This window comes from Ammospiza caudacuta, chromosome 1, assembly GCF_027887145.1.
Source record: "Ammospiza caudacuta isolate bAmmCau1 chromosome 1, bAmmCau1.pri, whole genome shotgun sequence".
In the NCBI taxonomy this organism is placed as follows: domain Eukaryota; kingdom Metazoa; phylum Chordata; class Aves; order Passeriformes; family Passerellidae; genus Ammospiza; species Ammospiza caudacuta.
The window spans coordinates 53,624,135-53,652,076 of NC_080593.1; the positions used below are offsets into that span (position 1 = coordinate 53,624,135).

At 41.5% G+C, this 27,942-nt stretch overlaps 1 protein-coding gene across 1 annotated transcript in view; it reads left to right on the forward strand.

Moving 5' to 3' along the window:
• GLI3 (GLI family zinc finger 3) overlaps positions 1-27,942 on the forward strand; it is a 188,104-nt gene that overhangs the window by 151,251 nt on the left and 8,911 nt on the right. The window contains exons 9-11 of the mRNA XM_058806018.1: positions 1,108-1,248; positions 25,270-25,419; positions 26,009-26,173. Coding sequence (XP_058662001.1) covers positions 1,108-1,248; positions 25,270-25,419; positions 26,009-26,173 — 456 coding nt within the window. The remainder of the gene's footprint in view (positions 1-1,107; positions 1,249-25,269; positions 25,420-26,008; positions 26,174-27,942) is intronic.

Below are 27,942 nucleotides of genomic sequence, written 5' to 3' on the forward strand. Positions count from 1 at the left end.
AGGGTCGGTGGCAGGAGGAGAGCAGAAAGGAAGGAGAAGATGGAGAGGCACCTCTGAGCAGTCAGAGGATGCTCAACGCTCTGTTTGCCCTGGAAAAGTGAACAAGAGACATTCAGGTCTTTATTAAGGACATGTTTTCTGTTCAGCAAAAATACTTAAGGCCACCTTGACTTTTTCTGGGTCTTAGTGCTGTTCTACACTGAGGCCCCTGTGTCAGGCTCCAGTCTCGTTTGCAGTACTTTCTATACCAGTTAATGCCTCTGGTTTTAGTAGAGTGACTCTTGATTTACAGTGACTCAGGGGAGATGAGAATCAGAGCCTCAGTCTTGTGAGTGAATCCATGAAAACAAAGCAGAGGTCTGCCTAAATCCTTCAGCAGGTTTGAAATGGAAAAATAGCAGGAGTGCATAATCTGAACCAAATGCTTACGCTAACATCTGACTCTAACCCTCAGCAAATAACAAGCTGGCAAGAATGAGGCACCCTGATTAACTGGAGGTGGGAAATCTAACCCCAAAATTAGATACTTTTGCCCCTTGCTCACCCCTTTATGCACATGTTAAGGGCAAGAACAGACTAACAGGTAACTCAGAAATCACCAGTCTGCTCTTGAAAAGATTTTCGCATGTAAACCTGTTACTGTTCTAACAATGGAAACACACTGGATTACTGGTGATCCAGTTTCTGTCCAACCCTAGTGCTAAAATCAAATTCCAATTAATTCAACTATATTGAATAGTGCCTTTCACATTAGTGGTGCCACTGAGTCATGAAAGCCAGGTGCACAAATAACAGGCTGCTTAAATAAAACCAGGCCATTATGATTTATTTTTAATTGAAATGTAAAGGGTACAAAGAATTTATTTAACATGTATAGTTTGCAAATGGCTTCTGGCTTATCAGGCCTGTTTTGGGCTTCTGTATTTTGTAGAATGGAGTAGCATAGTGGAATGAGAGTAAAATAATCCTCCCTCCCCTGCCTCCTCCACACACACACACACACCCCCATCATCTTTCTTTTAATGCTGAAGTAATTCCCTTTTCTTCCTCCTCAATTTCAGAATTTCCTCTCTCTTCTTCTCACCCCTGTTTTTTTCCTCTCTCCAGGAACAGCCAGAAGGAATGACCTTGGTAAAAGAGGAAGGGGACAAAGATGAAAGCAAACAGGAGCCTGAAGTGGTCTATGAGACAAACTGCCACTGGGAAGGCTGTTCCCGGGAGTTTGACACGCAGGAACAGCTAGTGCATGTAAGTTAATGGTATTCAGGAACTGGGTTTTAAACCTACCTGACCTTTTTCATGGGGGTCAGCTTCTCTGACCCTATGCTGAGTCAAGTTTCTTAGCTAACAGAGCTGCAAACTGGAGAGGGGTTTATGAGTTTCTGAGAATAAAGAAAACTCGAAGCCACAGTGCTTGACCTGTTCAGTCAGCTAAAGCTTAGTGTAAAATTCAATAAAGTCTTCCACAGAGATTGTAATGGCTCTGATCCTGTAAGCCAGCAAACGCTATTTTGAGTTAGAGACTTTGATAGTTATTGAGTAATAGTAAGCTGGACATGAATGATTATTAACCTTTAGCCAGGTTTGATTTTTTTCTCCCCACAGGGGCTGTAACAGTAGAAATGGGTGAGGGGAATTTTTTCCCTTCCCTGAGAGAGGTTTTGCTATCAATTTACTGTTGTGTGTAAACCGAAAGGGATTATTTGGCTAAATACATGAGGACTGAATTACTTCAGTCATTTTAGCAAAAGCAAACTGTGGAATCTTTTCTGTACTACACCAAATATTAATTCTATCTCCTTTGTTTTTTATTCCTCTCTGCCACCTCTCCCAAGTAAACAATTTGTACTGTTTGGTAGTATTGTAAGATAGAAAGTGAGCAATCAAAATTCAGATGACAACCTGACAAGTACAATCCCTTGCAGTTCTAACCTCCTTAACTAGCAGCACCTCTCCTGTTTACTGCCATCATAGAACATATTGAATACTCTGAAAAAAAAATTGAATTCCTAGTACAGAATAGAGAGGAACATTCTCAGCAAATGAGCAGTGTGACAGAATTGTATTCAATTTAGAAAACTGTTTAATACTTTACTGGAGATCATGCAAAATCTATTAGAGAATTTGGCTAGTACTTCTGAAATAACTAGTTGAAATATCCACTTTTTCACCCAAAATAAATAAAAACAAACCCACCGTATATTTCCAAGCACTATGCCAAATGGTAAGCTTATCCTGCAAAGCTGACTTTAGTAAAGCAATGTCAGCTTTCACTTTCTGTACTGTGAGAACCTCTTGGTGTTGCCGTTACTCATCAAGATGTATTTTCAGGTTCTTGTCATTATTAAGTAGTAGCAGCAGCAGTAACAACAATAATGATAAATGAAAGACTATCAACAACTAAAATAATATGAAAAATGTGACTTTTTTCCAAGAATTCTTTGAGTCATTTTGCACATATAATGCCCTAGCATTTGAATTGGCCAAATGTGAGGAGAAACTGTTTTGGTGTCACAGTACCTTTTGGGGAAGAAATGCCATACAAATGGCTTCTGCAGGTGGTTTGACACATTTAAATTAAAAGATCAAATGCTGGTCTTTGAATTGAATCTGTGCAAACAGACCAAATGACATCATATGGGGCTCTGCATAGGCACAGTGTTTATATCTGCTAGCAGTTGTAAGGCTGAAGCTTTATGAAACCTGGGAAGCCTTTCAGTATTCAGAAATTATCCCAGTGATGATGATAAATAATACATACAGAAATATATGAAATAAAAGAGAAATCCAGAATAAGGATACACTTGGCAATAAAAAAAGAAAAGGATTTTTGATGTTCCAGATGTAAAATTTAATGGAAGTCCACTGAGCATGTTAGCCAACAGCTTGTGTTTTGTATTTTAAAGTGAATTAAATTGACAGGGTGGTAGTTTAGTTCTTCTGGGGTGTAATTTTAAAGTAAATTTGTTGGTTTTGGTGGGATTTTTATAGCAAATCTGCCTGCATTGTAATGGTCAACAGAAAGACTGAAAAAAGTATATTTCTTATGCTTCTGACAAATGGCAACGTCTGAAACAAATTTCTCTAGACATAGAAAAGGAATATAAAAAAGTTTTTCTATGACATGGAACTCTTTTTGGCAGGGCTCAGGATTCAGGTGTGTTATGATGGTGTTTAGATTACAAGGTGCAGGACTTGACTCTATACCCTGAAGACAATAAATTCATCATGGCAGCCATCACATTTAAGTAGCACAAATCATGCTGTAGGAGTCAGCGGGATTCAGTGATGGGGCCACGGTTTGTGATTTCCTTTGCTGCTCTGGCAGAGCCCCGCTGGGGGGACTTGAGCAAGTTATTTCTGCCCAGAATTGCAAAGGGCTTTAGACATCTCACTCTGTTTGAAAGCCTGGCCACTCACCCCAGTCTGCCTTTTGCACATTTTGTCTGCCCTTGATTGCCACAGCCCTCTGATGTACATCTGCAGCAGCTAGGGATGTGAAGTCTGGTCTCAGCAGGGCTTCACGGAAGGGCAGTCCTGGTTTTGCCTAGGTGTGTCACTCTGGCAGAAAGTGTTCTGTTCCTGAGCATTAGGTCCTTGAAAATCTGAGTTGAAAAAGGGGTGTGGCTCATGGATGCCTCCTATCCAAATACTGTAGGTAAATCCAAGTAGATGTAAATTGCTGTAGCTGCGTTTAAATCAGTGTCAGCACACTTCTGAGTTCTGTGTGTGTGCCATGAGCCAGGCACAGGCACCGGCACGGTGTGTGTCTCAGGGCCCATGCACACACTTGGCTCCACAGCCCTGACACTCTGGTAGCACCTGGTGGTCTCACCAAGCCAGAAGCCTCTCAATGTCAGGCACTGCTCAAGCTTGGCAGGAGAAGTGCCCTTGACACGGCCTGAGATCTTTCACCCTGTGGCTCTGGGGCCACATCCATCAGGCTGTTTGTGCTGTCACAGGCTACCTGATCTGGCAGCAGAGTTCTGCCACCATGCCTCTCCTGGCTGCACGTGCTGCTGCTCTCCTGGTGATCCCCAGCCCACTGGCAGGCTCAGCAGGGCCTGAGCTGCTCCAGCTGAGCTTGACAGGCTTGAAGGTTTGGAAGTAAGATGCTGGACAGGTAGATAACCATCTGGGTTTGTTGATTCTGCTGTGAGGTAGTAATCACCAAGGCAGGGGCAACTGGCATAGATAAAGGTAATAAAGGCTTAAATTGCCCTAGCAAGACTCATCCAGATAACATCTGCCATCTTTCTGTATAGTTGTAACCATGCATAATAGCAAGAGATCAGACCCAGGATGTCCAATGGCACAGGACAGTGTTATCCAAGCCTTGCTTCCCAATGCACTGAAATTTTGGAGGAACTGTGGTGTTAAGGGAAGAGATGCTGCACACAGTTCATGGTATAGATGGCATTACTCCCACTATGTATAGGATGTATACACAAGCACATATGCATTTGTTTTGAAAAAGGTAAATAAGAGTTTGTGTATATTCTGGTCTTTCTGTCGTATGTGGATAGCTTTGTTATTTCTTGGGGAACTTTGAGACATAATTTACTTTGCAATCAACTCTGGTTGAATCAGCATTACAAAGTGATCTGTGACTTAGCATGTATGAAATGGTAAAGGCAAACAAAATCTGTGTCTAAATAAGTGGTATAGCTTTAGAGCAGAAGCTGCAATGTTGTGCAATTTCAGTAGTCAGCATTTGATATAATTTTCTGCATTTCTGTAGCAAAGTCCTGCAGTTATTAGTGTAAAATGTAGGTGCCACTGAAAGTGTTCTTCAGTCCCAATGTTTTCTGACCGAATTTATAAACAGAACCTGAGCTGCTATGAATAAATAACTGAAAAGCTCATACCTAAAAGAATCGTTATTGACCCACCCCGAAGGGTCTGACAGTGACATTTTGGCACAGGTGCTCTTATTTTCAAGTGATATGAGCCACTTAGAATTCAGCATGCTTAAATTTTCATGATGCATGCACCAAAAGGCAAGGTGTTAAACCATCAGACGCTCTGCCTTATTTATAACACCTATCCATGCTTTCTCCCCCCCCTCCTTCTCTTACAGTTAATAGAAAGATTCATGATTCTTCATGGTTGTCTATCTAGCGTCTGACAGTACCGACTGCACTGCTAAAGCAAGTCACTATCTATAATTGATATCCTTCTATGGAATAGGGTACCGGCTGCAATTGAAGGGTTTTGCTGAAAGCTTTTAAATCCTGACAAGTTGTGCCCTTGTTCTGGTTGTTGCTGAGCTGCACTGCTGAGATCCCAGGGTTATTTGAATTTGATGCAAAGGGGCGCGTGTGTTGCACATTAGCAAGGCACAAAGTTGGCGAGCCACGTTGGAGCTGCCACTGCATTCTCCCGCCAGGTAGTCTTATTTACAGTGCACTGCTCTCCTGGAAAGGCTGCTTACATTGATGTTTGAAATGTCTATTAGAGGTTCCTTTCTATCCCTTTTTGATTTTCCGCAAAAAATTAAAAGAACGATCTTATTTATTTTAAAGCCTCAGTTTGCTGCTGGGGTCTTTATCATTCAGCTGTTTAATTAATTTCTCTGCTCAGCGAGATATTATAATTGGGCTTAGCTGAGCTCAAGTTTGTTTTAAATATGTGAGCGCCTAGAAGCTAATAAGATATTGTATATATTTATAAATCTACTTTTTGTTGCAGTTTGTCCCTTTTTTTCCCCCAGAAATCAGTTAAGAATAAAATATTGCAAAAGGGTTAGATGCTAAAGATAAAAGTTTACTTAAGAAAATTATCCTTCAAGGAAATGACTGAATTTATTGTTAAATATTAATACAATGGCAATCAGAAAAACGCAGTGCTGCCTATTTCTCATCCCCCTTGCTGCGTAGCCTTGATGATAATTATTTTTTTATTCAAAAACATGCTTGAAGAACTGTAGAGCTATTTTTTTGTTAGTGTTTTCTCCTGAATTTTACAGCAATAAAATTCTTTCATTGTTGCTACGTTTGATTAGATGAGATCAAAAAGCCCTAAACTATCAGCAGTGGCTTATATTCAGGATTCCGTTTGCTGAGGTCTTCCTGCCTGTTTGCAAAGCCTAGTTGACTGGAGCACTCCCCTGGCAATCCCCTGGGATTGTACTTCTCCACATGGTTCCCTTATTGCATCAGAGGGCAGCTTCTTGTGTTTTTCAGCTACCCCACATGTTCCCAAGGCATCACAGTGCACTGAGGTGTGCAAAAAGAGCCATTACATGCAATTCTGAGACTGGAGTTTCTTAATGTTCTTGCTCTCTGTTCCTACAGAAAACAGTGGGCTCAACCCTAACCAACAGAATTTGGCCAGCAATCCGTGGCAATCTACACAAACCCAAACTGTGCCCACATCCAATCTCTGCTTAGGTTTTACAGCATCTGTGAGGTGCCTTAATCAATCCTGTGCACCTCAAAACACTTAAGAACATCAGGAGGTAGGGAACACACCACTCTGAAGGACTAGCCTCCTTCACAGTGGGTGATTTTGGATGTCCAGAAATAAGGACTCTCAAAGTCAATAGATTTGAAAGTCACATTTTCTCTGTTGCTGTGCTGCCTTTGGCCTGTGGCTTCTTCCTCAGCTTCTCTCCTGTAGAAGAGCTGTAGGTAAAGACTGGAGAGAGCTTCACCATTCTTCTCTAAACAAAGATCCAGCTGCAATAGGAGGGTAAACCAGATTAAAGCAGTTTCCCTGAGTATCAGCTACAGTGCACCAGACCTATAAGTGACCCTGAGAGTTGCACATTGCCTGCCATTGAAGGGGGAGAAACTTCCCTGTAAGCGAAGAACCCCAAAGCTGCCAAAGCCAAGCAGGTGTTGGATGCAGCTGTCTGAGTAGGCATCTGCACCTAAAGGGAGGCAATTGCACACATCTGGCCCAACAAACAGATTATCCTTCATGAATTAGTGGTCTCTTTTCTCTGGGTCCTGGCTTGCAAACTGGTTGTGGGGCAGGTGAAGTCCCAGCTTTGTGAAGCAAGTCCCTTACAATCCCAAATGGGTGTAATTACACATCCCAGTTTGCATACTTCTCAAAATACATTCAGGGATTTACGTAATATTTAATTCTTCTTTGCAGAGGCAATTTTTTGGTGCTTTTTCATTGCAGTTTTGTTTGGCTCTAGCACAGTAACACAGAGAAGCCTCAGCCCATTCACAGGCTCATTGTGCGTGGCAGTGACAGCTACTGCCCTGACAGGTTCAGGAATGTTTCCTTTAAATTGAAAAGAGTAAAGACTAGATAAGAACATGAAATCCATTATAGTAATCATTTTTTCCTGACAAAAGGAGAATGTTTTACGTACAACAGCAAAGGGAGTTCTGTTGGTGGTTTTATTCTATTTCATCTTGTTTTATTTTTTACTCACTGGGGTCTGGACCCTAACTCATACTTGGAGAAGGAGTGCTGTGGACAAAAGAAATCCGCTCTTCAAGTGAGGCAAGCCCAAAGCTTGAGCTGAAAGTTGGAACAGCTTGAAGAAGGCAGGGAGTTATTTCAGTGGCAAGCAAGTGCCATAGGAAGGCTTTTTTCAGTTTGTCCACCCCCTAAATATATTTGATCTTTGTAGCTGTGAGGGTACAAAGGAATAGAAGAAGAGATTATAGCGAATAATCATAAGAGACATCTGTACAGAAGTTTTTAGATTTTGAAATCTCTTCCTCATTACCTGTTTAAAGGCTGATTTCTAATTAGGACACCACCTTACTGTGTTGGATTATAAGCTGCTGAGCCCATTCTTTTGAACTGTGCCAGAATTGTTGAATTGTTTATAGGCCAGCAATTTATTAGATGGCATAGCAAAGCTGGTAAGCAGCTCTGTGCCTTTGAGAGCATGTTCATTCTCTCTTGGTTTCTGTCTGGGTATCTAACACAGTCTTGTTTAAATTAAGCAAGTCTTTAACTCCCCATCAGAGGTGTGCATGTAAGTGCAGTTGGGTTTTAAGGTTAAGTAACCATAGACAGACCTCACTGCTGTTCTGGAGCCTCAGTAGCCCCCAGGCTCTGGCACGGCCCCTGCTTGTGCTTCTCAGCACATCCTTGTTCTGCGTCAGTCACCACCCTGCCCTTTGCCTCCCAGCAGTGTTAAAAGTCATCCGTGCTGCCTTGTGAAGAGATCTTACTCACTGTGGGCTTGACCCAAAGGCCAGCTGTGCTTTGGCTCAGGTCCTCTTAAGCACTCCACTACACAAGTGCATCAGCAGTCTCCCTGCCTGGAGTCTGGCTTTTGATGAATCACAGAGAAGAAGGGGAAAAAATAACATGGGGATTTCTTTTTTGATAGAGAAAGGTTTACAACAAAATAAATCCACCCTAATCTGTGAAGTATTAAGAGGGGATTTAGAGAGAGAAATGTAATCATTTTTTAATTTTAATTCCTCTGTAATTAGCATTTCTTTCACAGCATTAAGAAAACTTGTTGTTAGTCTGCTGCTGGTATGGCTTTATGAGTTGCCAAAGTCATTGTCTTTGAATTGGTATCCCTGAAAGAGGTTGCTAAACTATGATATGTCCTTTAAATAACACTTCTTTTTCCCTGTTGTAGGTAGGGACAAACAGTGCTCCCCCTGTGCCCTGGGGAGTTACTTTACCCACTCTACCCATAGTAAGTGGGCACTTGGAAAGGGCTGTGCAGGGCTTGACTTTGGTCCATGCTTTTAATCACACAGCATTACTTAGGTGTTTTGTGGATATACATACTTCCTTGAAGTGTTTGCCTGAGAGCTCAGCTGGTGAGCACTTCCGAGTTACTGATATTTTACGGGTGACTTCCACTTTTGGGGAGAAATGTAGGATAAGAAGCTGCCAGCCAAGTCCCAGGGGAGCCCATACTAACTGAGTGACAAACTCATAGGCAAGAGTAAAGCAGCAAACTGAATTGACTCTTCACCTCCTGACTCTTGTTGGCATATCATGGAGAAGAGAGAAAAGGAAAGTCCCTCCCTGCCTTAATTTTGCTGCCACAGAGCTGCAGGGAGGGCTGGGCTTACATAGACTTCAGGTACCTTTTAGTCCTGACAAAACAGCCAGGACAAACATTCACCTGGACAGAGCTGTTCTTTCTATTCAGCTTTTTCATGCCTTGCTTCTGTTAAGTGATTTGATGCTACATAGCCTGTGTTACCAGGATGAACCAGTGGGAGATCTACCTTGATGTGCTTGGTGTTTCATGTCTCTGCACTGCTTTTCTCACCCATATTCTACCAAAAAATCTACCTATAGTAAACCAATCCTGGGAAGAAAAGAAATCTGTGGGTGCTGGCTCATCTGCAGGTGGAAGTGCTTTTTCTGAGACACAAGTGGCAGATCAGCATGTACAAAAGGAGGCAGAGACGGGCAACTGAAACACAGACATGAATGAAGTTTCTGCATTTGGTTTTGAAAGGGCTGGGCTGTATGGATTCATTTTTGCAGTCTCTATTGTTTGTGTAACCTCTTAATAGAAAGAAAAAGAAAAATTAAAAGCAGATGAGCCTTTTATCGTGGTAAAACAAATCCAGTGTTATCCTGTGCTTAAACTTTAGTGTAACCATGACTTTTCTTCAAGATGTTGAGTACCTAATCTGTAAAATGAATGGGTGGTGGTTTTGTCAGGAGTGGGTCCTCTGGTGGCTTGCACTGTAGGTATGAGGTCTGCATATCCCATTCTTATGTGTATCACAGGGCTGAGATGCTGCAGTTCTCTGTGAGATAAAGTAGTCAAGCTGAAAATGAAACAAAGCTCCAACTGTATCCCTCCTTGTGTTTAGCAGAGATAAACTACAGTGGAGTCTCAGTGCTGCTCCGTTTGGCTTCTGGCAGCAGCTTTAATTGGTAAAATGCAGATTTTTTTTTTTGATCAAGAGAGGATTATTCTTGTTATCAGTCTGGAGCATCTTATTTCAAGATGAAAAGGCTTCGCTGAATTACAGATGCCAACATTTTTACAAAGCACTTTGGCGATTGACATCTCAAAGAGAAAGTATGATTTATTAGCCTATAATGGCTAACACTCAGCACTGGGCTAGGTCCCACTGATTTGTGAAATTGCTTAATATGAATTGCCTTTTTGTGCAATTCAAGCCCCAGGTTTTTCAAATAAACTTAGAATATAAAGTGTATGAAACATTGCATACCTGAAAAGGGAGAAGGGTAATGGGACTGTGTAGGTAAAAAGAAAAGAAAAGCAAAAGGTGGAGAGGGATAGAGAGAGAGAGAGAAAGAGAAAAAGAGAAAGGAAAGAGACAGAAAAAAAAAAGAAAGACCTACTTCTAAATCCATCTTGGTGGTGCTTTTTTACAGTAGTTTGGTTGAAATGTTGGCAGGGTAAAGATTAATAACAAGCCTTGTCGCTATCAGTACTTGCTTGTCGATTCTCTGTAACAGGGCTGTCTGTTCAGCATGGAAATTATTGATTAAATAAAAATTGCTATTAGATTGTGATGTGATCCATAATCACAAACAATGGTGGACATTCTTCTTTCAGATCCAAAGCCATGCATCAAGTTTTTCCTTGCAGCAATTTATATTGTGCTGACACTCGCACCCATTAGGCTTTTATCCTCTCCTACATGTGCCAGGAAAGCACGAAAAGAAAGAACAGCAGCAGCACAGCGCTGGGTAGGCACTCACTAAATTTTCAGGGAGAAGCACAGTACAGATAAGTCTGTCCTTTGCTTCTGGTTAGCACCTTACCTCAGAAGTGATTCCTGCCAGATAAGGGCAACACACCTTGTGTGCATCCAGGGAGGTTCAGTATGGTTTGTGGGAGGGAACTGTAGTGGTGTATTATTTTAGGATTCTGTAGCATGAAGGACAAGTCTCTTTCCCATAATTATTTAGCTCTGATGCTTCCTAATTTGAGGAATTCAGGATTGGAACAGATTACTTAAAACTGCATTACTTTAGGCTGAGTTAATTAAAAAGATAATATCTCACTCTTCACAGCACATGTGAGCATGGTACCAACTTTCTCCTGTGAAAGCCTTTGTCTAAAACTAAAGGAAACTTAGTGAAAATTTTTTTTGAGAGTTTAGCTATTTATAGGAGCTTCTGCCCCTTTGTTTCTGTATACCTTAAACAATATATGTATGTCAGAACTGATCAAGCCCACCTGGTATGGCTGTTAGGCAGAAGCATTCCTCTAGGTCTCATCTTTTCATTGTACACTGTTTCGCCAGTTACCAGCCCAGGCAGGATTGCCACAAGAGTTCTGTACCTCTGTACAGGAGCTGAGAGTAGAGAATCTTAATACACTGTGGATATGTTGTGATTTTGTACTTGTTGTTCTTTTGGTGTAAGTTTTCTTAAAGTGAAGTGAAGGCCGTATCCTTTAAACCATTATCAGTGCTAATTATCGAACAATATATTGCACAATTCCTCTCTCTCACTACCATTGGGGTAGTATTTACATTTCTTTATTCTGCCTGAATTTTGTGTAATACTGCCTCAGATAACCAAGAGAACCCTGCCCGCAGTATTTGACCATTTACCATATTATGGCTTTAACACTCAGCTTTAAAGAGTGTTTAACAGTGAGCTTAGCTTACTCCATTATGCAGGGCAAGTACAATATTTTCAGGCTTGGCCACTGTCATTTAAATCAAGAGACCACTTCATTTTGCAGAGTCAGAGCATGTGCCTTGCACGCCTCCCTCCCGTGCCTTGCAGCCACTCTCTCTGCATGGATCAGAGCCAAGGGATTACCAGCCAGGAAATTAATTGCCAAGGGGATTCCAACACTTATGGTTAGCAAAAAAAGCCTGAACAAAGAAGTGTGTTTTATATGACATTCTGAAAGTGCCAGGCTCCAGTTCTGAATAATTTTTGGGTGAGGAAGAGTTACAGAGGACTGTATACAGGACTGTTCTTTGGTTGCTGCTGCAGATTCCTGTGGTTGACTGCCAGCACAAGTCTGTCCCATTCAGATGGTGCCACAGTGGTGTATAGGAGAAGATAGAAATCTTTGAGATAAACCAGACTATTTAGGATTGTTTTTTAGTTACCAAAGGCCCTTGTAAGTTCACTGGAAGTCAATTAAAGTTAATGTGTGGAATGCAGGGGCAGAAAAAAATTGGCCTTGTCTCTTTTTTAAGTGTTTTAGGTGATACTCCATGTTCTGCTAAGAAATCCTGCACAGTTTTCATTACAACAGCTCAAACATGCATCTTCAGATGCAGCACTGGTTATGGCACATATGAGAGGAAGTTATCCCATGGCAAAAAGAGATAAAAGAAGGTAACTCTGCTGCTGCTGCCTGAAACATCAGGTGTGACTAACTTTTAAAATGGGACAAAGACCTTTGCTAGCCCTGAATTTGCTAGGATGCGACAGGGATCATTAAGCCTAGCATGGATGCAAAAGGGAAATTCTAAGTGGACGTCCACTGAAAAAACCCAAGGGAGGTCTTGGAGCAGCAATAAACTGCTGCATGTGCTGAACCTTGTTAGACATGTTTCTTGGAGGTGTTAGGAGGAAGAGCCCCAGTTACTTCCTCCAGTCCAGTTGTGATGTTCTGGCTTTAAGACACTGCTGCTGTTGTCAGCTACTGCAGCTGGATTAATTCTACCAGGATCTCCTCCGTGATTAAATATATCTTAAAGCATTTTTTGCCTGTAAAGATTTTGGCATTGCTTATCACTGCCAGCATTTTTTATTTTAGTTTCTGTGAAAAGTGTTTTTAAGTCACTATATTTTCAGGTTTTGTAGAGGTTTTTAGTGCCATTCATTGCTAAATGTGGATCAGGCATTATCTCTAATCTGAACTGCAGCTTTCATAGTTTATGTAAAAGGAGACACTAAGTGCATTTATTGAAAAAAAATGCTGTTATTCAGTAGTGTCTTTCTGCAGACAAAGCATTGGTATTTTAATCATATGAACAATTTGTATGTGTCCATGTGGTAAGCACAAGGGCTCTCTTTACAAAAAATTAGAAAGAATTACTGATTGATTTACACAGGAAGATCCTGATGAGGAATATATTTTCTTTCATTTTAAGTGGCTCACTATTAGCTGTGCTGTAATTACTAATAAAGTTCTGAAAGTAGAAGAAAATGCATGATTTTATAAAATCTGGTTCAGGGTTAAACCAAAGGAGATGCATGTTTCTCAGCAAGTCCTATATATATGCTTAGTGCTAGTGCCCATATACTTAATGGACCTTGAAAAGCAGATCCATTTAAATATCTGGCATTTACCTTGCTATTTATTCCCTTTAGGAAGAAAGGATTTTCAGTAGAAGAGGCAGTGATTTAACTTTTTCATAAAGTATCAAATATTTTATTAGTCTTTCTGCATAGATAGATGACCCATTGTACCACTACTGGAGCTTGGAAGAATTCAAAATCTTGTAAAAATGGTACTTTTTAGCTTTTCCTTATTTTCCTCTTGCTATAGCCTTTCATAGGTTTCTAAGTTGGTTCGTGGGATTAAGCAGTTTGTCTCTGCTAATATAAAATTGTATAAAGCTGCTGTAATATATGGTTACATTTTAATTCAAAGAGCCTGTTTATTCTAAACTAGCTCCAATATATTTCCAAACACATGCACTGAAAGGCAGTGTAAATTTTAACAGATTTTTGTCATTAAAGCTTTACAATCTTTATAAAACAGCTCTGTCTTTATACGTTCATTTGGTGCGCCAGTTGTTGGGATATTTTGCTGGGTACTTTCTTTCTTCCATTTTTTTTTTCTTCTCTAGGCATCTTTACTCTTAAGCTTTTATTTCTTGGCTCCACTACTCTGATCTGTGCTGTGGAATGTAAAGATTAGGAACCTCTTCCAATTTTATTTTCTTGTGAACATGGCCTGTGTTAAAGGAGAATATTATTACTTTTAGCATGGTTTGAACCCACAGCTCAATAACTAACTGCAGAGAGTTCAGTGTGTTGGACCCAGTTGAATTTAATGGGCTCCAGGCTGCCATAAGAGCTCATGTCAGCAGAGCAGCTCACTGAACCAGGATCTGTGCAGCTTGGCCAGGAGCAGTGGCTGGAATTAATCAAAGCCAAACAATATGGGGGGAGAATAGTTAATTTCAGGTTTAATATATACAGCAGGTCTGATTTCCATTGAAGTCAGATGAGTTATGGTGGCAGGAAGGAAGCCTATAGTTTTTTGTCTTCTGCAGAAATGTGGGAAAACATCCAAAGTATTTAGTTCTGCTTCGTGTGTGCTGGTGTGCTTCTGTCAAAAGCAGGAACGGTATTTTCATTCTTCATACTATTTGCAAATAAGATGAAATACCTTATTGTAATGCATCTTTATGATTACTTCCTTCTCATGTGTGCTGGCAGGAGTCCTCTGTGGTCTGTCTTTGCCAGAGAGAAAAATCCAGAAATAGAATATATGCTTTTAAGTGTGTGATACTAACATCTGTAGCAGTGCTAAGTGTTGAGCTGTTCAAGTTTTTCAAATTTTTTTTTTTTTGTAAGTCCTGTATGTTTTTGTTAAAGATTGTGCACAGCTGTACATGAGTTCAGATTTGTAAAGAAGAGTAAGCTATTGCTCACCTTGGGTACTGCCTGTGAGGGAGATTTTTAACATGGTTTTCCTGAAATTCTCCAGCAGTTGCATGTCAAATCAATTTTTATCCTCAAATGCAAAGATCATGAAGCAGAAAATTTTGAAGTTGAGCCTCAGGTGGTTTTCTCTTCTTCCATATTCAGCCACTCCTAGAAGGTATCATTTTCTAGGCAGCATTCACTGGCAGTCTTAGAACCAGTGAAGCAGATGTTTGGGCAGTCATTCTTCCCTCTCCAATTGTAGGAAAACTTCTCCCTTGTTTGTGCACTACTGCTTTGGCTAATTGAGAGAGGAATGTCTGATGGATCTGAGGGGAATATGGAGCCTTGCAATGTGAATTTCCTCTCCTGTGAGCTTATGACTTGAACAGACATTGCACCTCCTTAAATCATGCTGTAGAGCTGCTTCCTGAAGGCAGGAGCCCTTCCTGCAGCTCAAACTGGAGAATTCCTGCCTGTAGCCACCTCTCAGAAAGCCTGTGGAGAGAGCTTGGATGCATGTGTGATGGAGAAGAATGAGAGGAAAGCAGGCAGAACAGGCTGAAGATCATCAGTGCAGGGCTAGGCTATAAGATTTGGGAGAAGACCACCTTCATGCTCTTACACCATTAACATCAACATCACAGTTTCATTATGTAGTCAGCAGTGGGTCCTAAACCTTTCAGCACATGGCTTTTGTCAAATTTCTTCTTCCATCCTGGTCTTTCAAACCAAGCTTGAATTCTCTCTCACTGGTACACAATTTACCTGTCTTATTTATCCCAGCAAGGCAGGTAGGAGAAAGTGCTGGGAGAAACACCAGGAGTGCTCAGCTTGAAGTTGGCCCCTTTTACTCTTCCAGGAGCACTGCAGGGGCACTTCTGCCCTTCAGGCTCCTTCATTGCAGTGCTCCAAGATTTTGTCATCCTCATGTAACCCTTTTGCATCTTTCCCTGCTTGCGTAGCTCTCAGGAGAGCAGGGCTCCTCCTTGGACAGCAGAGATTTAACCAAAACACCCCTGTGTGAGAACAATTGACTTGAGCATTTGGCTTGTGGTTTCCACTATCAGTTCCTTCTGCAGCCTCCTCATGGACATGCAATTAGCCTGTCCTGTGGTTAAAGAGAGAAGTAGAGCCTTTTTGTTTAAAAAAAAAAAAAAAAATTAAATAGGGAAGCTGTGATACCTTGCTTGAACTAAGGCAAATGTGATACAAAGCATCAGTGCTGGAGGAGATGGTAAAACCCAGTTATCATGACAGCATGCATTGAAAAATTACTTCTCTACAGCTGGGGAGAAAAAAAGGAGTAAAGAAAGCTGGAATTCCTGTACCATACCAGCTTCACCTATTGGTGCCCCAGCTAGAAATACAAGAATGCAAGTTCCAAGGAAAACAAGGCACTTGATTTTTGACTGAGTTGTGGAAGAGAACATCAGAGAAGAAACACACCTGAGTCATCGAAACACCTTTCCTACCACTGTAAAACTGGAATAATTAATGTCCACAACAGCTATGCTGATGTTCTGACAGAATCTCATTTCTTAGATGCTCAGGTTTAGCAAATAAAGATGTGATTTCTGCTCATTGCTTTACAGCTGCATGCTCTGACACAGGAAATCAAGGGAGAGCTGTAAAACATTGCCCTTGATAGGAGTGCATTTTGCTGCTAACAGACTTAACTGTGCTGCATATGTGAATATATGTTTATTAAATGAAACAAGAACAAGATGTGATCTTATTGGGAAAGAATCCCTGCAATATCCCAGAAGTTCCATTCACTCCACAGAATATACCAGAGTCTACCAAAAAGCTGTCCAAAACCTGGAAACAGATACAGGCTGAGGGGTTTGGTTCCCAGCCTGACAAGAAAGCTGTGTTTGCCCTGTTGGTATTTTGTCACATCCATACTGGATAACTGCTATATCAGAGATTAAAAGAAGGTCATGCTGTATTATGAACCACTGTCTTTATTTTGAGGATTAGATAACTTTTCTCTTTTTTTTCCCCCCACTGGTTCCCTTTATATCCTAAGGGCAGATCCTTTCTCTTGGGTCAGGAATGTAATAAGGCAGGTTTTCCTCTCTCCAGGATATTGTGTCTGTCTCACTGTGTTTAAATTGCCACAGAAAGCTCTTCTGAGCAAAATACAGTATTTTCTTTGTACAAGAGCCAATGATTGACGTATCCATGGGGACTTCTCTGTCTTTAGCATTTAAACATACAAGTTGGATAACCTATTGATAGGCAACGAAGACAACTACTCTTTACTGCAAGAGAACAAAAGGAGAAGCAGAAAGAAAATACCTTTTTTTTTCTTTAACTGGGGGATTTAGAAATTTTATTGCTGTTGTTAGGACAGAGAGATAAAAAAAAATAATCAGACCTATATTTTCAGCTGAAGGAGGGGGCTGAAAAGCAAACAGTCCTGATGAGCTGTGTCCTTTGAATTAGCATATTCCTGTTTATTAGTAATACAGTTTCACATTTAGAGAACAAGACTTACCCAATCCCATATGTAAAAAGTAATTTGATTCACCATGGCTTGCTTAAACATCATTTGAGGCAAAAGGATGATTCCTGCTCAGGAGTACAGTGAACTCAACAAAATGCAAAAGTTCAATATTAGTTTGATTGCTCTTGGCCTTTGTGGACTCCTTGCTTCTGAACTTGTATGCCCCATGAAACAGGGACAGTCTCTGCCCATGTGTTACACTGAACCCCAGATCTTTACTGAATTTTTACATATGACTGTAAACCCAGTCTTCTCCCAGTGGCAGCTGTGCTGGTCGAAGAAAGCTGTTGACCCCAGTTGTTTGTTGCAACATCTCTGAGGTTCCCTTCAGTCTTTTCACCATTTATTTGGGAATGCTCCCTCAGACACTGGAGCCCTCCTTTCTTACTGTTTCCATCGTCTCTTCCAGCCATTGGTTTCCATGCTGCCCTTCTCCTGTGCCTGTCATCCCTGTCCTTCTACATACACGGGTTATCTCAATTTATAAATCATCATAATTTTTCAGTTAACTTAGGGCTTCTAATTTTGATTCCTCCCTTTCTTCATTGACTGCTGTTGTCAGTTCTCAAGGGACAGAAATGGGTATCCAGAACTGCACAGTAATAAATGAGCTTCAAGCATGAATTCAGCTGGAGTGCTGACTGGAGTCTCTTTTTTGTTCTTATAATTAAGTATTAACAATCATGGACACAGAGTTCAAATGTTGTTTGTAAAATAGGTAAGTTACATTTTCCACATGCTTCACTCCTTTTTGAACTAGCCAGTTTTTTAACTGAAACTAACTTTATGTAGTAAATATTTTTTTTCTTAACGAGTAGAACATTTTTAGTCACACTGGAGTTACAAATATTTGCAGTATATATATTTAATTTTGCAATGCTTTTATCTTGGTCTTGGCTGGGATAGAGTTAATTTTCTCCCTAATAGCTAGTGCATTCCATATTTTGAATTCAGTATGAGAGTAAGATTGATAACATACAGATGTTTTAGTTGTTGCTGAGCAGTGCTTCTATAAACCAAGGACTTTTCAGTTTCCCATGCTCTGCCAGGGAACAGGTGCACAAGAAGCTGAGAGCATATACAGCTGGGAACAGCTGACCCAGACTGACCAAAGGGAAATTCCATAACACAGAACATTATAGGATAGGATATAAACCAGGGGAAGTTGGCTGGGATGACCAATTGCTGCTCAGGGTGTGCTGGGCATCAGTGAGCAGGTGGTGACCCAGGGTATTGTGCATTGCTTTTTTCTATTGGCTGTTATTCATGTCCCTGTTCTTATCTCCCTTTATATCATTGTCATTATTAGTGCTATTATAGTTTTATTTTGGATTTTAAGCCATTCTTATCTCAACCCATGCATTTTACCTTTTTCCAATTCACCCCATCCTTGCTGGCAGGGGCTGGTGGGAGTGAACCTGGTAGGTAGTTGTTGGCTAGTGTTAAACCCCTACAACCATTAAAAAAGCCACAGTCCTCTCACATGTAACCCAAAAATATCTGATTATGAAATGTGGCATGCCACTACTCTTCATTTAAGTTTGCAATCATGACCATATCTATGGGAAGCAAGGGGCTTCATTTGTTAATAGTGGAAAATGTTGAAAATTAAGTATAGAGATTGAGTGACAAGATCAAATACTGAGGTGAGGAGTGCAGTGCACAGGCTATTAAGTGTGTTCATTATACACTGAGGAAATTGCTGTGCAGTGCTTTTAAGATCCAGATGATCTTAACTGTGTGTATTCCATTTTAGTAAAGGTGTCAAGACTGGAGGCACTGAACTGTTTGGGCCAGATCAGCAAATTGTATAAATTGTCATGTTGCTAATCAGCATTAGCAGAGATCTGTCACAACAGCATTTCTTAAATCTTCCATAAAGTATGAAAGACAGCATCAGGAACTGTAATAGAATAACAATAAGTGCATCCAAAGGAAAGGAAGCAGGATTGGAGATAGTTGACTGAGCTTCTCCACAGGCATGTGCCTATTTGGAAGTGCAGAATTCTTCATCTATAGCCATAGCTTCCACTTGGCTTTAGGAACTGCAACCAGCTTAAGTGTTTATGCCACCATAAGGGCTTAAAGCAGCTTAAGTGCTTCCTCCATCTCTGGAACTAAAAATGGCTTAAGTACTTATGCCACCCTAAGGACACGGGGTCAAAAGTATATTCTCAGCTTGAGCAGCAAGGAGCAGGCATTGGTCTCTTGAAGCTGTTTGGCCTGGTTGTGCCTGCAAAATCTTTAGTAGGAAAAGGACAGACAGGATCTATACCTATTTTCCATCAGATAAGAGGAAATTAAAATGCATGCATTGTTTTAACAGAGAATCACAGAGGTTAAAGAGAAACTCAATGGCAGTGATTGGAATGTGTCCGAGAAGTCTGCTGAGGATTTCACTCCATGGAAATGCATTTTTTTCCTCCTCACAAGGAGATTTCTATTGTCACAGGAGATTTCCTGGCTCACCAGGACCTCCTTTCCATCCTGACTTTTTTACAATGCCTTTGTCTGTTCATCTTGCTGTGGATCATGGAGGCAACCTTTATCAAGATGTTAATGAGATGGTAGGGAGGCCAGTCTGATGTCACCTCTCAGTTGCCTGACTACCTAAAATGGTAACCAGGAGCAGCGATGAGTCGCATATTGCATCCCTGGGGAGCAGGCAAGACTGGGGACTTGCTGAAGTGGTGCCCTGTCACTGTTCTGAACACTGACATTCTTTTTTGCAGTCACTCAGCTATCTCAGGAAGCTGTGTAGGTCAAGAACCTCAGAAGTATGCACACCACTCATGAACAAGTGACTACTTTCAGTGGGAATCAGAGACCTAAAAACTTCTATGAATGTGACCTTTAGCTTTCCTGGGCCTTAAATCTCTGCCTCACCTGTGGCCATAGTAGAAGATATTTTTGCTGAGGTTTGTTGTTAGGAGAGGTACATTCACAAGCTGTGAGGTACTCAGAGGTTTTGGTAATAGTCTCCAGTCTAAAATGAATGTGAGGTCTGTACTTGCGCCTAACTGGTGACAGGGAAGTCTGAATTCTGTTGCACCACCTTTGGTGAGCCCTGGTGTACTTTACACGATTCTGGTCAAGAAGGTGGAAGTTGTACTAGAGCAGGTGAAGAGGCTGAGGGAGCAACTGATGGACTAATACAGTCCTCATAGTGGCAATGGGGAATCTGGGAACAAAATGACAAATGGGACTCAGAATTCCCCACCTCAAGCCAAAGCAGGTTAAGGGGGGAATGAGGGCTTGGTCATTGAAGAGAAGACCAGAAGGAACTAGTTTATTTAATCCAGCAAATGAAGACAGAGAGGAGAGTGCTGTCTGCCAGTTAGTTAGGGTGGGGAAGGGAATGAACTAAACACTGCAGGGAAGCAGAGCTGTTTAAGCTAAAGAATAGTCTTGGCACGAGAACAAATGAATATAAATTGGCTGTGAATAAATCGAAGCTAGAAATTAGTTGCTAACCAGCAGAAGAGTGACTTCCTAGAAGCGCCTTCCACTGGGACCAGAGGGAGCTGATCACCAAGGTACTTAGAAGCTGAAGCTCTGTTTGTGACCAGGATTATGTGCAGTGGGACTTGCCATAGCGAGGGGATGGGCCTGATGACCAGGAACCTGTTTCTAACTGTATGTGGGCTTAAGGACAAATCTACATTCCATATGCAAAACACAGAAATAAAAGTGTTCCCTGCAGGCCTTGCAGGTCAGGGACAGCTAATCCCCTTCCAAACCAGCTTCAGAGCTTTCCAGACTGGTACTGCCAGACACAGCCTCTGCCCCATGTCCTCTGTGGGCTCCACAGCCCTCTTGTGCAGCTGCAGGACAAGCTGTGTTTAGTACTGCGATGCCTCTTCACCTTTCACTCTTTGTCCCCTATGCATCAAATGCAGCAGCTCTGCTGGTTTGAGGGACTTTTTGTGGCAGTACAGTACAGGGGGAGATTTGTGCTAGAAGATGGGTTAAATGCTGCCTCTGCTTAATGTCAGTGGTGAGATCTGGTGAGAAGTTACTTAGCACCTCCTTTTTAGTTTTTAAAATACAGGGAAAGAACTGCGAGAAGATAAAAGTCTGAAATTGTCATTGTGTAACTGAAATTAAACCTAATTTTGGCAATTTAACTCGGCCACTAACTTAACACATTATACCAATACAGCATGGTCTCTTCCCAGTTCCTTCCTACACTCTAGGGTCGCAAGTCTAGGTTAGAAAACAGAAATGTGAGATTGTCCCAGAATATTCGCTCTTGCCACCAAATAGAACTTTGCTTTCAGATGCAATCTCAGTTGCAGTGACATTCTTTTTCTGATGTTCCTAAGTTTTTCCACTGGTATGGAGAAGCTTTTCCTCCTGCTGTTTGACTGCTGTGAGAGCACATTTGGCCTTTGTTTATGTATTGAATAGCTAACGGGTACCATGCAGGCAGCTAGGATGTGTGCAGATTCTCCTTTCTTCTAAAAACCCTCTTGGAGGAGGGAAATGGAACACCAAGGTTATTGTAGATCCTACCTCCAGTGTCACCTCATCTCCTACAATATTGAGTAACAGGTACAAGTTGGTGTGGATTATATGAGAACATGCATGAATTAAGGCGTTCCCTTTTCAATAGTATTTCTTACCATGCAAGCATTTATGCTTCAGGATACTGTGGATTGAATTTCCCATTACCTCTGGTTTTTGAGATTGGCCAGTAGAGATGACAGGCAAACTTCAGCCTTGATTTCAGTTAATCTGGTGGGGTTTTATGCTCTGGAATTGAAATCCATCTCAGAGCTTCCTCCTTCAAAGGCAGGTCATTCTGAGACCAAAATCAGTATTTAGGTCAGCTCCGTCTGTTCATTTTAGGGTGTTTTGGAACTGGATGATAATAACAACATTTTTGAAAGAATAGAAAATGAGCCAGGCCAAACAGAGGTTTGGTAATAAGCATTGAAGTAGCATGAAAGTGACTGGTATTCTGCAAATGACCCCTGTTCAGCAGCTTTTTGGAGCTGTGTGCAACGGGAGATAGCTTGTAGAATTCCAGCTTTTAATGGGGGCTTTTTTTTTTCAGGTCAGAAATACTTAATAATACAGAGCTGATGCTTCAGAGCCTTATGCTAGCAAACCTGACACTAGGGAGTAATATCATTGGCTTTCATGCGCCTATTTACTGTAATAAGGATTACAGACATAAGTAAAACTTGCAGGTTTGGGCCCACAAAATTAAAAGAAAAGCCTTTTCACACCCTGAAACTGCATCAAAATTCAATTTCACCAGGAAAAAAAATCCTTCTGATCTAGTCCCTGGAATGTGACATTTCATGGGTGTAATAAGGTTACAAACAGATTATAAATTGAAACCCTATAATTCCTTATTGTACTGTACCAAAGCTTCTGCTTTGCATAATACTCTTATTCCTGACTGTTCTTTGTTTTACAAGCTTAAAACTGCTCATTTCCTCTCATAATGGAGACCAGGGAGCCAAAAACACCGTGTAAAATCCAAAGGTAATTATCTGAGTCAAAGAAACTGAACGCCAGAGTTCACAAACTTCTGAACTTTTCTAAATGATGTTGTTTGCACTCCCTCCTCTTTAAACATGTCACAAAAATTACACATTCTTTCTGCCAAATGATAATGGTAAAAAAATCCCAGTGTAGATTTAGTTCATGGTTTGCATTTGTGTAGTTCTACTTATATGTCCATAGCAGATGACTGATGAGTTTTCTCATCATAACTTGAGCAAGTGAGGGTGTTTGAATCTCAGGATGACAAACACTCTGAATCTCCTTACCTGAGAGCACTGCTGGTGCTGATTTGCTAGCGTCTTCCTCCAGACCAGCCTTTTGAGTATTTGAACATATTTGTAGGTCTGCTAAAATATGATCCCTGTGCAATAAGCAATTAAGCAGCTCACCTGTGAACCAAATAAATTACTCAGATTAGCAGATCACAGGCTCATTTATTGCAGGCTTTCCCTAAAGGTGAGGATCCTCAGAGGTATTGAATGAGAATGAGCTGGATTTGCAGGTGAGCTCTCAGGGGCCACTTGCAGCATCAGAGCAATGAGGGAAAACAGCACAAAGAGGGGTTTGATTGTAGGAAGATCAGAGTCTGGGAAAGGATTGATAGGAGAGCAGGGCAAATGTGTATGGAGGGCCACAGTTGTGAGAGACCAGAGGATGATCACAAGACATTTGACAGGTAAGCCAGCAATGGAGAGAGGCAAATGATCATCACCACTCTGGGCAAGCTTTGTGAGCTGCTGCAGCGAGCCTGGGCTGGGGAGGGGGTGAGGAAAGGACTTTTAGGCCCATGAGAAAGGTCAGTTTTAGAGGATTCTCATGCTGCTAAAGGTTAGAGGTCTAGAGCGCAGGGAGCAAGCTGGTTTTCAGGGACAAAGAGAAAAAACTGTCCTATGGAGACATTCTCTGAAAGAGCCTCCATGGTGCGTGAATGTCCACACAGCAGGAGGTAAAAGGAGGTGCTGTGGTGATGTGATTGATCCAGCCTTGAGTTTTTTGTATCAGATGGAAAGCCTGTGTCACACACTCAAGTCTCATTCCCCTCGTGGCTGTGTAGGTTTAACCACATAACACACAGTCTGTAATGTTTACCGAGAGATTTGGCCATGAATTATTTGAATGCATTTAATTTTGTCCCTTTACTTCTTTCTCTTTCAAGAAATAGCACACATTGGCCTCATTGAACTCTTTTGATGCCATTTCACAGCTCAGGGCATGTGTATGCTTCTGGCACAGGTGTGTGCACTGTGAATACAGATCTGCACTAGGAACATTCACTCTTGCAGATTACAAGTTGTATGTTGCCCAGCACCCCTGCTCTGTTCATGCATGCTGAGCCCCATAACAACTTTTAAGAAATGGCAGTAAAGTTTCAGAAAAAAAGCTGTCATCTTTTATAGGCAATGGATGTCTGTTGCCTATGGCAATGGTGCATAATTTTGAACATACGTGATTTTATGTGTCTTTCTGACTGATTCCAAGACTTCAGAAAAGATTGGGATTATCTTCTTTGTGTTCCAGGATGAGCTCCTGAGTTTCTATATGGCTGGCATTTTATTTAGGCCCATTATGGAACAGATACAGATTTCATCCCTGTGCTGTGATCAAATAAAAACTGGAAAGATTTTTTGGTGGTACCTTAGTGGGAATAATGTCATTCGCTGGGTAATGCAGCCATCTAGTGGCACAATGACAGAAGTTCGGCAGTGTGGAATGATTTCTCCAAGAGAGTCTGGGAGGATAAGTCAGGTAGCTCCTAGTGGAAAAAAGACTCTGAAAGTCCAGGTGTAGTTTTTTTTTTTTTTTTTCTTTTGTTTTCTAAAGCTTTGCAAAAAAATTCAAACAGTTAAAATTTTTTAAAAAATCAAACCGATTTTGAGGTTGTCCCTGTTTCACTTGCCTGTTTCCACTCAAACACAGAGAGAATTAAATCAATTTTTAAATGCTTTTCTGGACTAGATCTTAGTGAAAGAAACAGAGCAAGCTAATTTTGTGGAAGAGTACAAGGTACACAGCTCTGTCCTGCTTCTGGGTGCACTCATGTGGATGACACTGACCACAGAAGGGCATGCCTGTGAGTCAGCAGGGCTGGGGCAGCTGTCACTCCCACACACATTCAGACAGAGCCAGACTAAGCAATGGCAAAAACTGGCTTGATGTATGCTGCTGTACTCAGAGTTCATATTCACAGTGTATAGGGGTTTATTTCTCCACCATGACCTCTGCATTTACTGAACCAAATACATTTACTGAGGAAAATATGGGTAACAGGGAGTGAGTTAAAATTTGGGGTGGAAACTTGGTTTAGCAGTTCTGTTGATTTTTCAGGTTGGAGGATATGTTTCTAAAGGCCTGATTTTGTAAACCTTGTTTATGTTGAGCAGCACTTAAGTAATGTTTCCCTGCTCTTTAAAAGCAGTACCCAAATGTGAATCACACAAGTGGAGCTGTGCATGACATTATCCAGGATCCATTTATCAGCTTGTATCCCTTAGGCATGATCCAAAGCCCTTTGATCTCAGTAGAAAAAAAAAAATCATTGGCCTTAGTGGACTTCCAGTAGGATCTATAACCTGAACCCTGTGGTCACTTGGAAGTGCAGATGATCTTATTCTTTTGGTACTGCAAGGACCTGGTTCACACCTGAATCTCTGGTGCTCTTCCAATGCAAAATTACAGTAAGGCTGCAGCTGATGTTGTATTTCTGTTAAGCTGTGACCTCTTTTCTGCCTGAACAGCACATCAACAATGACCACATACATGGTGAGAAGAAAGAGTTTGTGTGTCGATGGCTGGACTGTTCCCGGGAGCAGAAACCTTTCAAAGCCCAATATATGCTGGTGGTCCACATGAGGAGACATACAGGGGAAAAGCCACACAAATGCACTGTAAGTAAAGGAGCCTGAGCTCCAGGTTTGTACTGGGAAACTGGGGCTGTGCAGAGAACAAACAGAGCAGGACAAGTGCTGCATTCCCTGAGCTCATCTGTCAGACTCTTGTGGAGAAGAGACTGCCATGTCTGCTTTGTTATCCAGCACAACCAGATGACAAAAGCTTTAGGAGAGGGGATTCCCTGGATGATTTGGCCCACTTCCTCAAGTTTAAAGTGCAAAGAAGCCCCAAAAGGCATTATTAAACATGGCTCAGTTTGCTTAATTATTTAAAGGCACTTTCTCTTACAGAGCTTGGTATTACTGCTGGCCACCAGCTCCTGATAGCTTTGCAATGGATTTCAGTCTTAGTCAAAGTACACAAATACTGTGCTCTCCTGTAAGAGAAGATTTACATAATGCTGAAAGCATTTTTACTTGAGCTGTGGCAAAGTTTGCTTGGATAAAATTAAAACTCTCCAAATCAAAGCTACATGGGACAAAGTTATGAAGGCCTGGAAAATTTCTAAACTTTTACAAGTCCACTTTTGCTGTTTCCTGCAAGTCCAAAGATTCAAGCTAAACCAGATTTATGTCTTGTCTGCAGTTTGAAGGTTGTACAAAGGCCTACTCCAGACTAGAAAACTTGAAAACGCACTTGAGATCTCACACTGGAGAGAAACCATATGTGTGCGAACATGAAGGCTGCAACAAAGCTTTCTCCAATGCATCTGACAGGGCCAAGCACCAAAACAGGACTCATTCCAATGAGGTAAGTAAGCACAGCTTCAAAAGATTAATACAATTCATTGTTGAACAGACTTACAGTGTGGTCATAGCAATCCATTACAGAGGACAGGCACAGCAACCCTCAGCAACCTGAAAGGAATGTAATGCCTCTTAGCAGCACAGTATGTCATACAGACCTGGCATTTTATTACATGTAGGAGAGTTTTGAATGAGGGAGTTTAATGAAAACACATGCATTAACCAGGGACAGATCCTGTTTTCCTGGGATCATTTTTCCCTCTGGAGCTGTAAGGGCTCATTGGGTGCCTGGACCCATCTGCATGTCTGTGTTGGCACTGGGCATCTGCTGGGATGCAGCTTCCCCAGCATACTTTGGGGTGCTGCAGACAGCCACAGTGTCCACATTTGAAATCATGGGTTGCCATTTAAGTTCCGAGTTATGCCTTTTCCTTCTTCTCTGGCCTCTTTCACTCTTTCTTTTCCTCCTGAACAGACCTCATGGACTGCAGAGGAAATGCAACCTTTCTCAAGGAAACCAGCTGTGGCAGTCACAGCTGTTTCCAAACTCTCAGTGTAACATCTCATTATTACTGTTTACTGTTACTGCTGCCTCCTTTTTCAGGAATCACACCATCTTCTTGCATTGTCCATGTTTTATTGCCCCATTTCAAGTTGCACAGAGAGTCACATCATCTCAATCTCACATCAGAGTCCACTGTCTCCTCCTTGACATGTCCCTATACTCCTTCACCTCTAGCCTAAACCTGGGAGTACTGGAAGGGCAGGACATACCATAGCAGCTATATCTATTTCCACACAGCTTGTATCTTTCTCTAGCTGGCTGTCAGGTCTGCACACAGGCAGATCTCCAGGGAGCCTTCATCCTCTTCCAGTGCCCGCCCTGCAGCATCTCTTCAGTCACAAAGGAAGCAGAGGGCATTGCACATCTCTGAGTTTCCTCATCCCTGCCATGTGTGTTTTCAGCAGCCCAACTAATAATGGCACTGAAGCCCTGCAGTGATTTCGTGAATGGTCAAGGTAGAAGGAAGTTCACCAAGTCTTGCCAATAGCTGAGTTTTCTTTTTTCATTCACTGTCTGAACCAACATGTGGGCTGCCTTGATGAGTTAGACCTTCTCACACTTAGTGGTGTGACCTGTCCTTGTGTTAATTTTGTGTCCAACAGTAAGCCAGCCAAATTTTATGCTGCACATGATTTCTCACAGGTGCAGCCACAGGGGCAAATTAAACATTTCCTTCATCATTACTTCACACCAAAACAGTCTAATATTTTAAGGCAACATATACTGATGGAATGATATGAATACAGTAAAAAGCACAGACCAAATTCAGCATTTGCTTGTCGTGCCATTTTAGCTTTAAGTCGGTAACCTACACAGAGCTTTAAAAGCAGCTGACATATCTTGATAATGATGTGCCTTACTCATGCAGAGGAGGGCTAAATGACTTGTACTTCTATAGCAACCTGAGAAAACCTGCCTTAGTAGCTCAACATCATCTCTAAATTGCTCATTTTTGCTCCTATTCAAGTAAGTGGGAGGGATTTTTCCACTCATGTCAGTGGAAGCAGTCTCAGGCCTTAGACAGCTATGACGAAGCTATATTTGTCAAAGGCTCCACAGTGTGTGTAAGCAGAGTGAGAATCCCTCTGAGAAACTCTGCATCAGGGTCTCTTTCTATTTTTTGAAGGTTAGTATAAGAAAACCCTTTAAAACAGTAGTTTCTTGGAAGCAATTCAGTAATGAAAGTGAGTGAACAATACTTTGCTTCC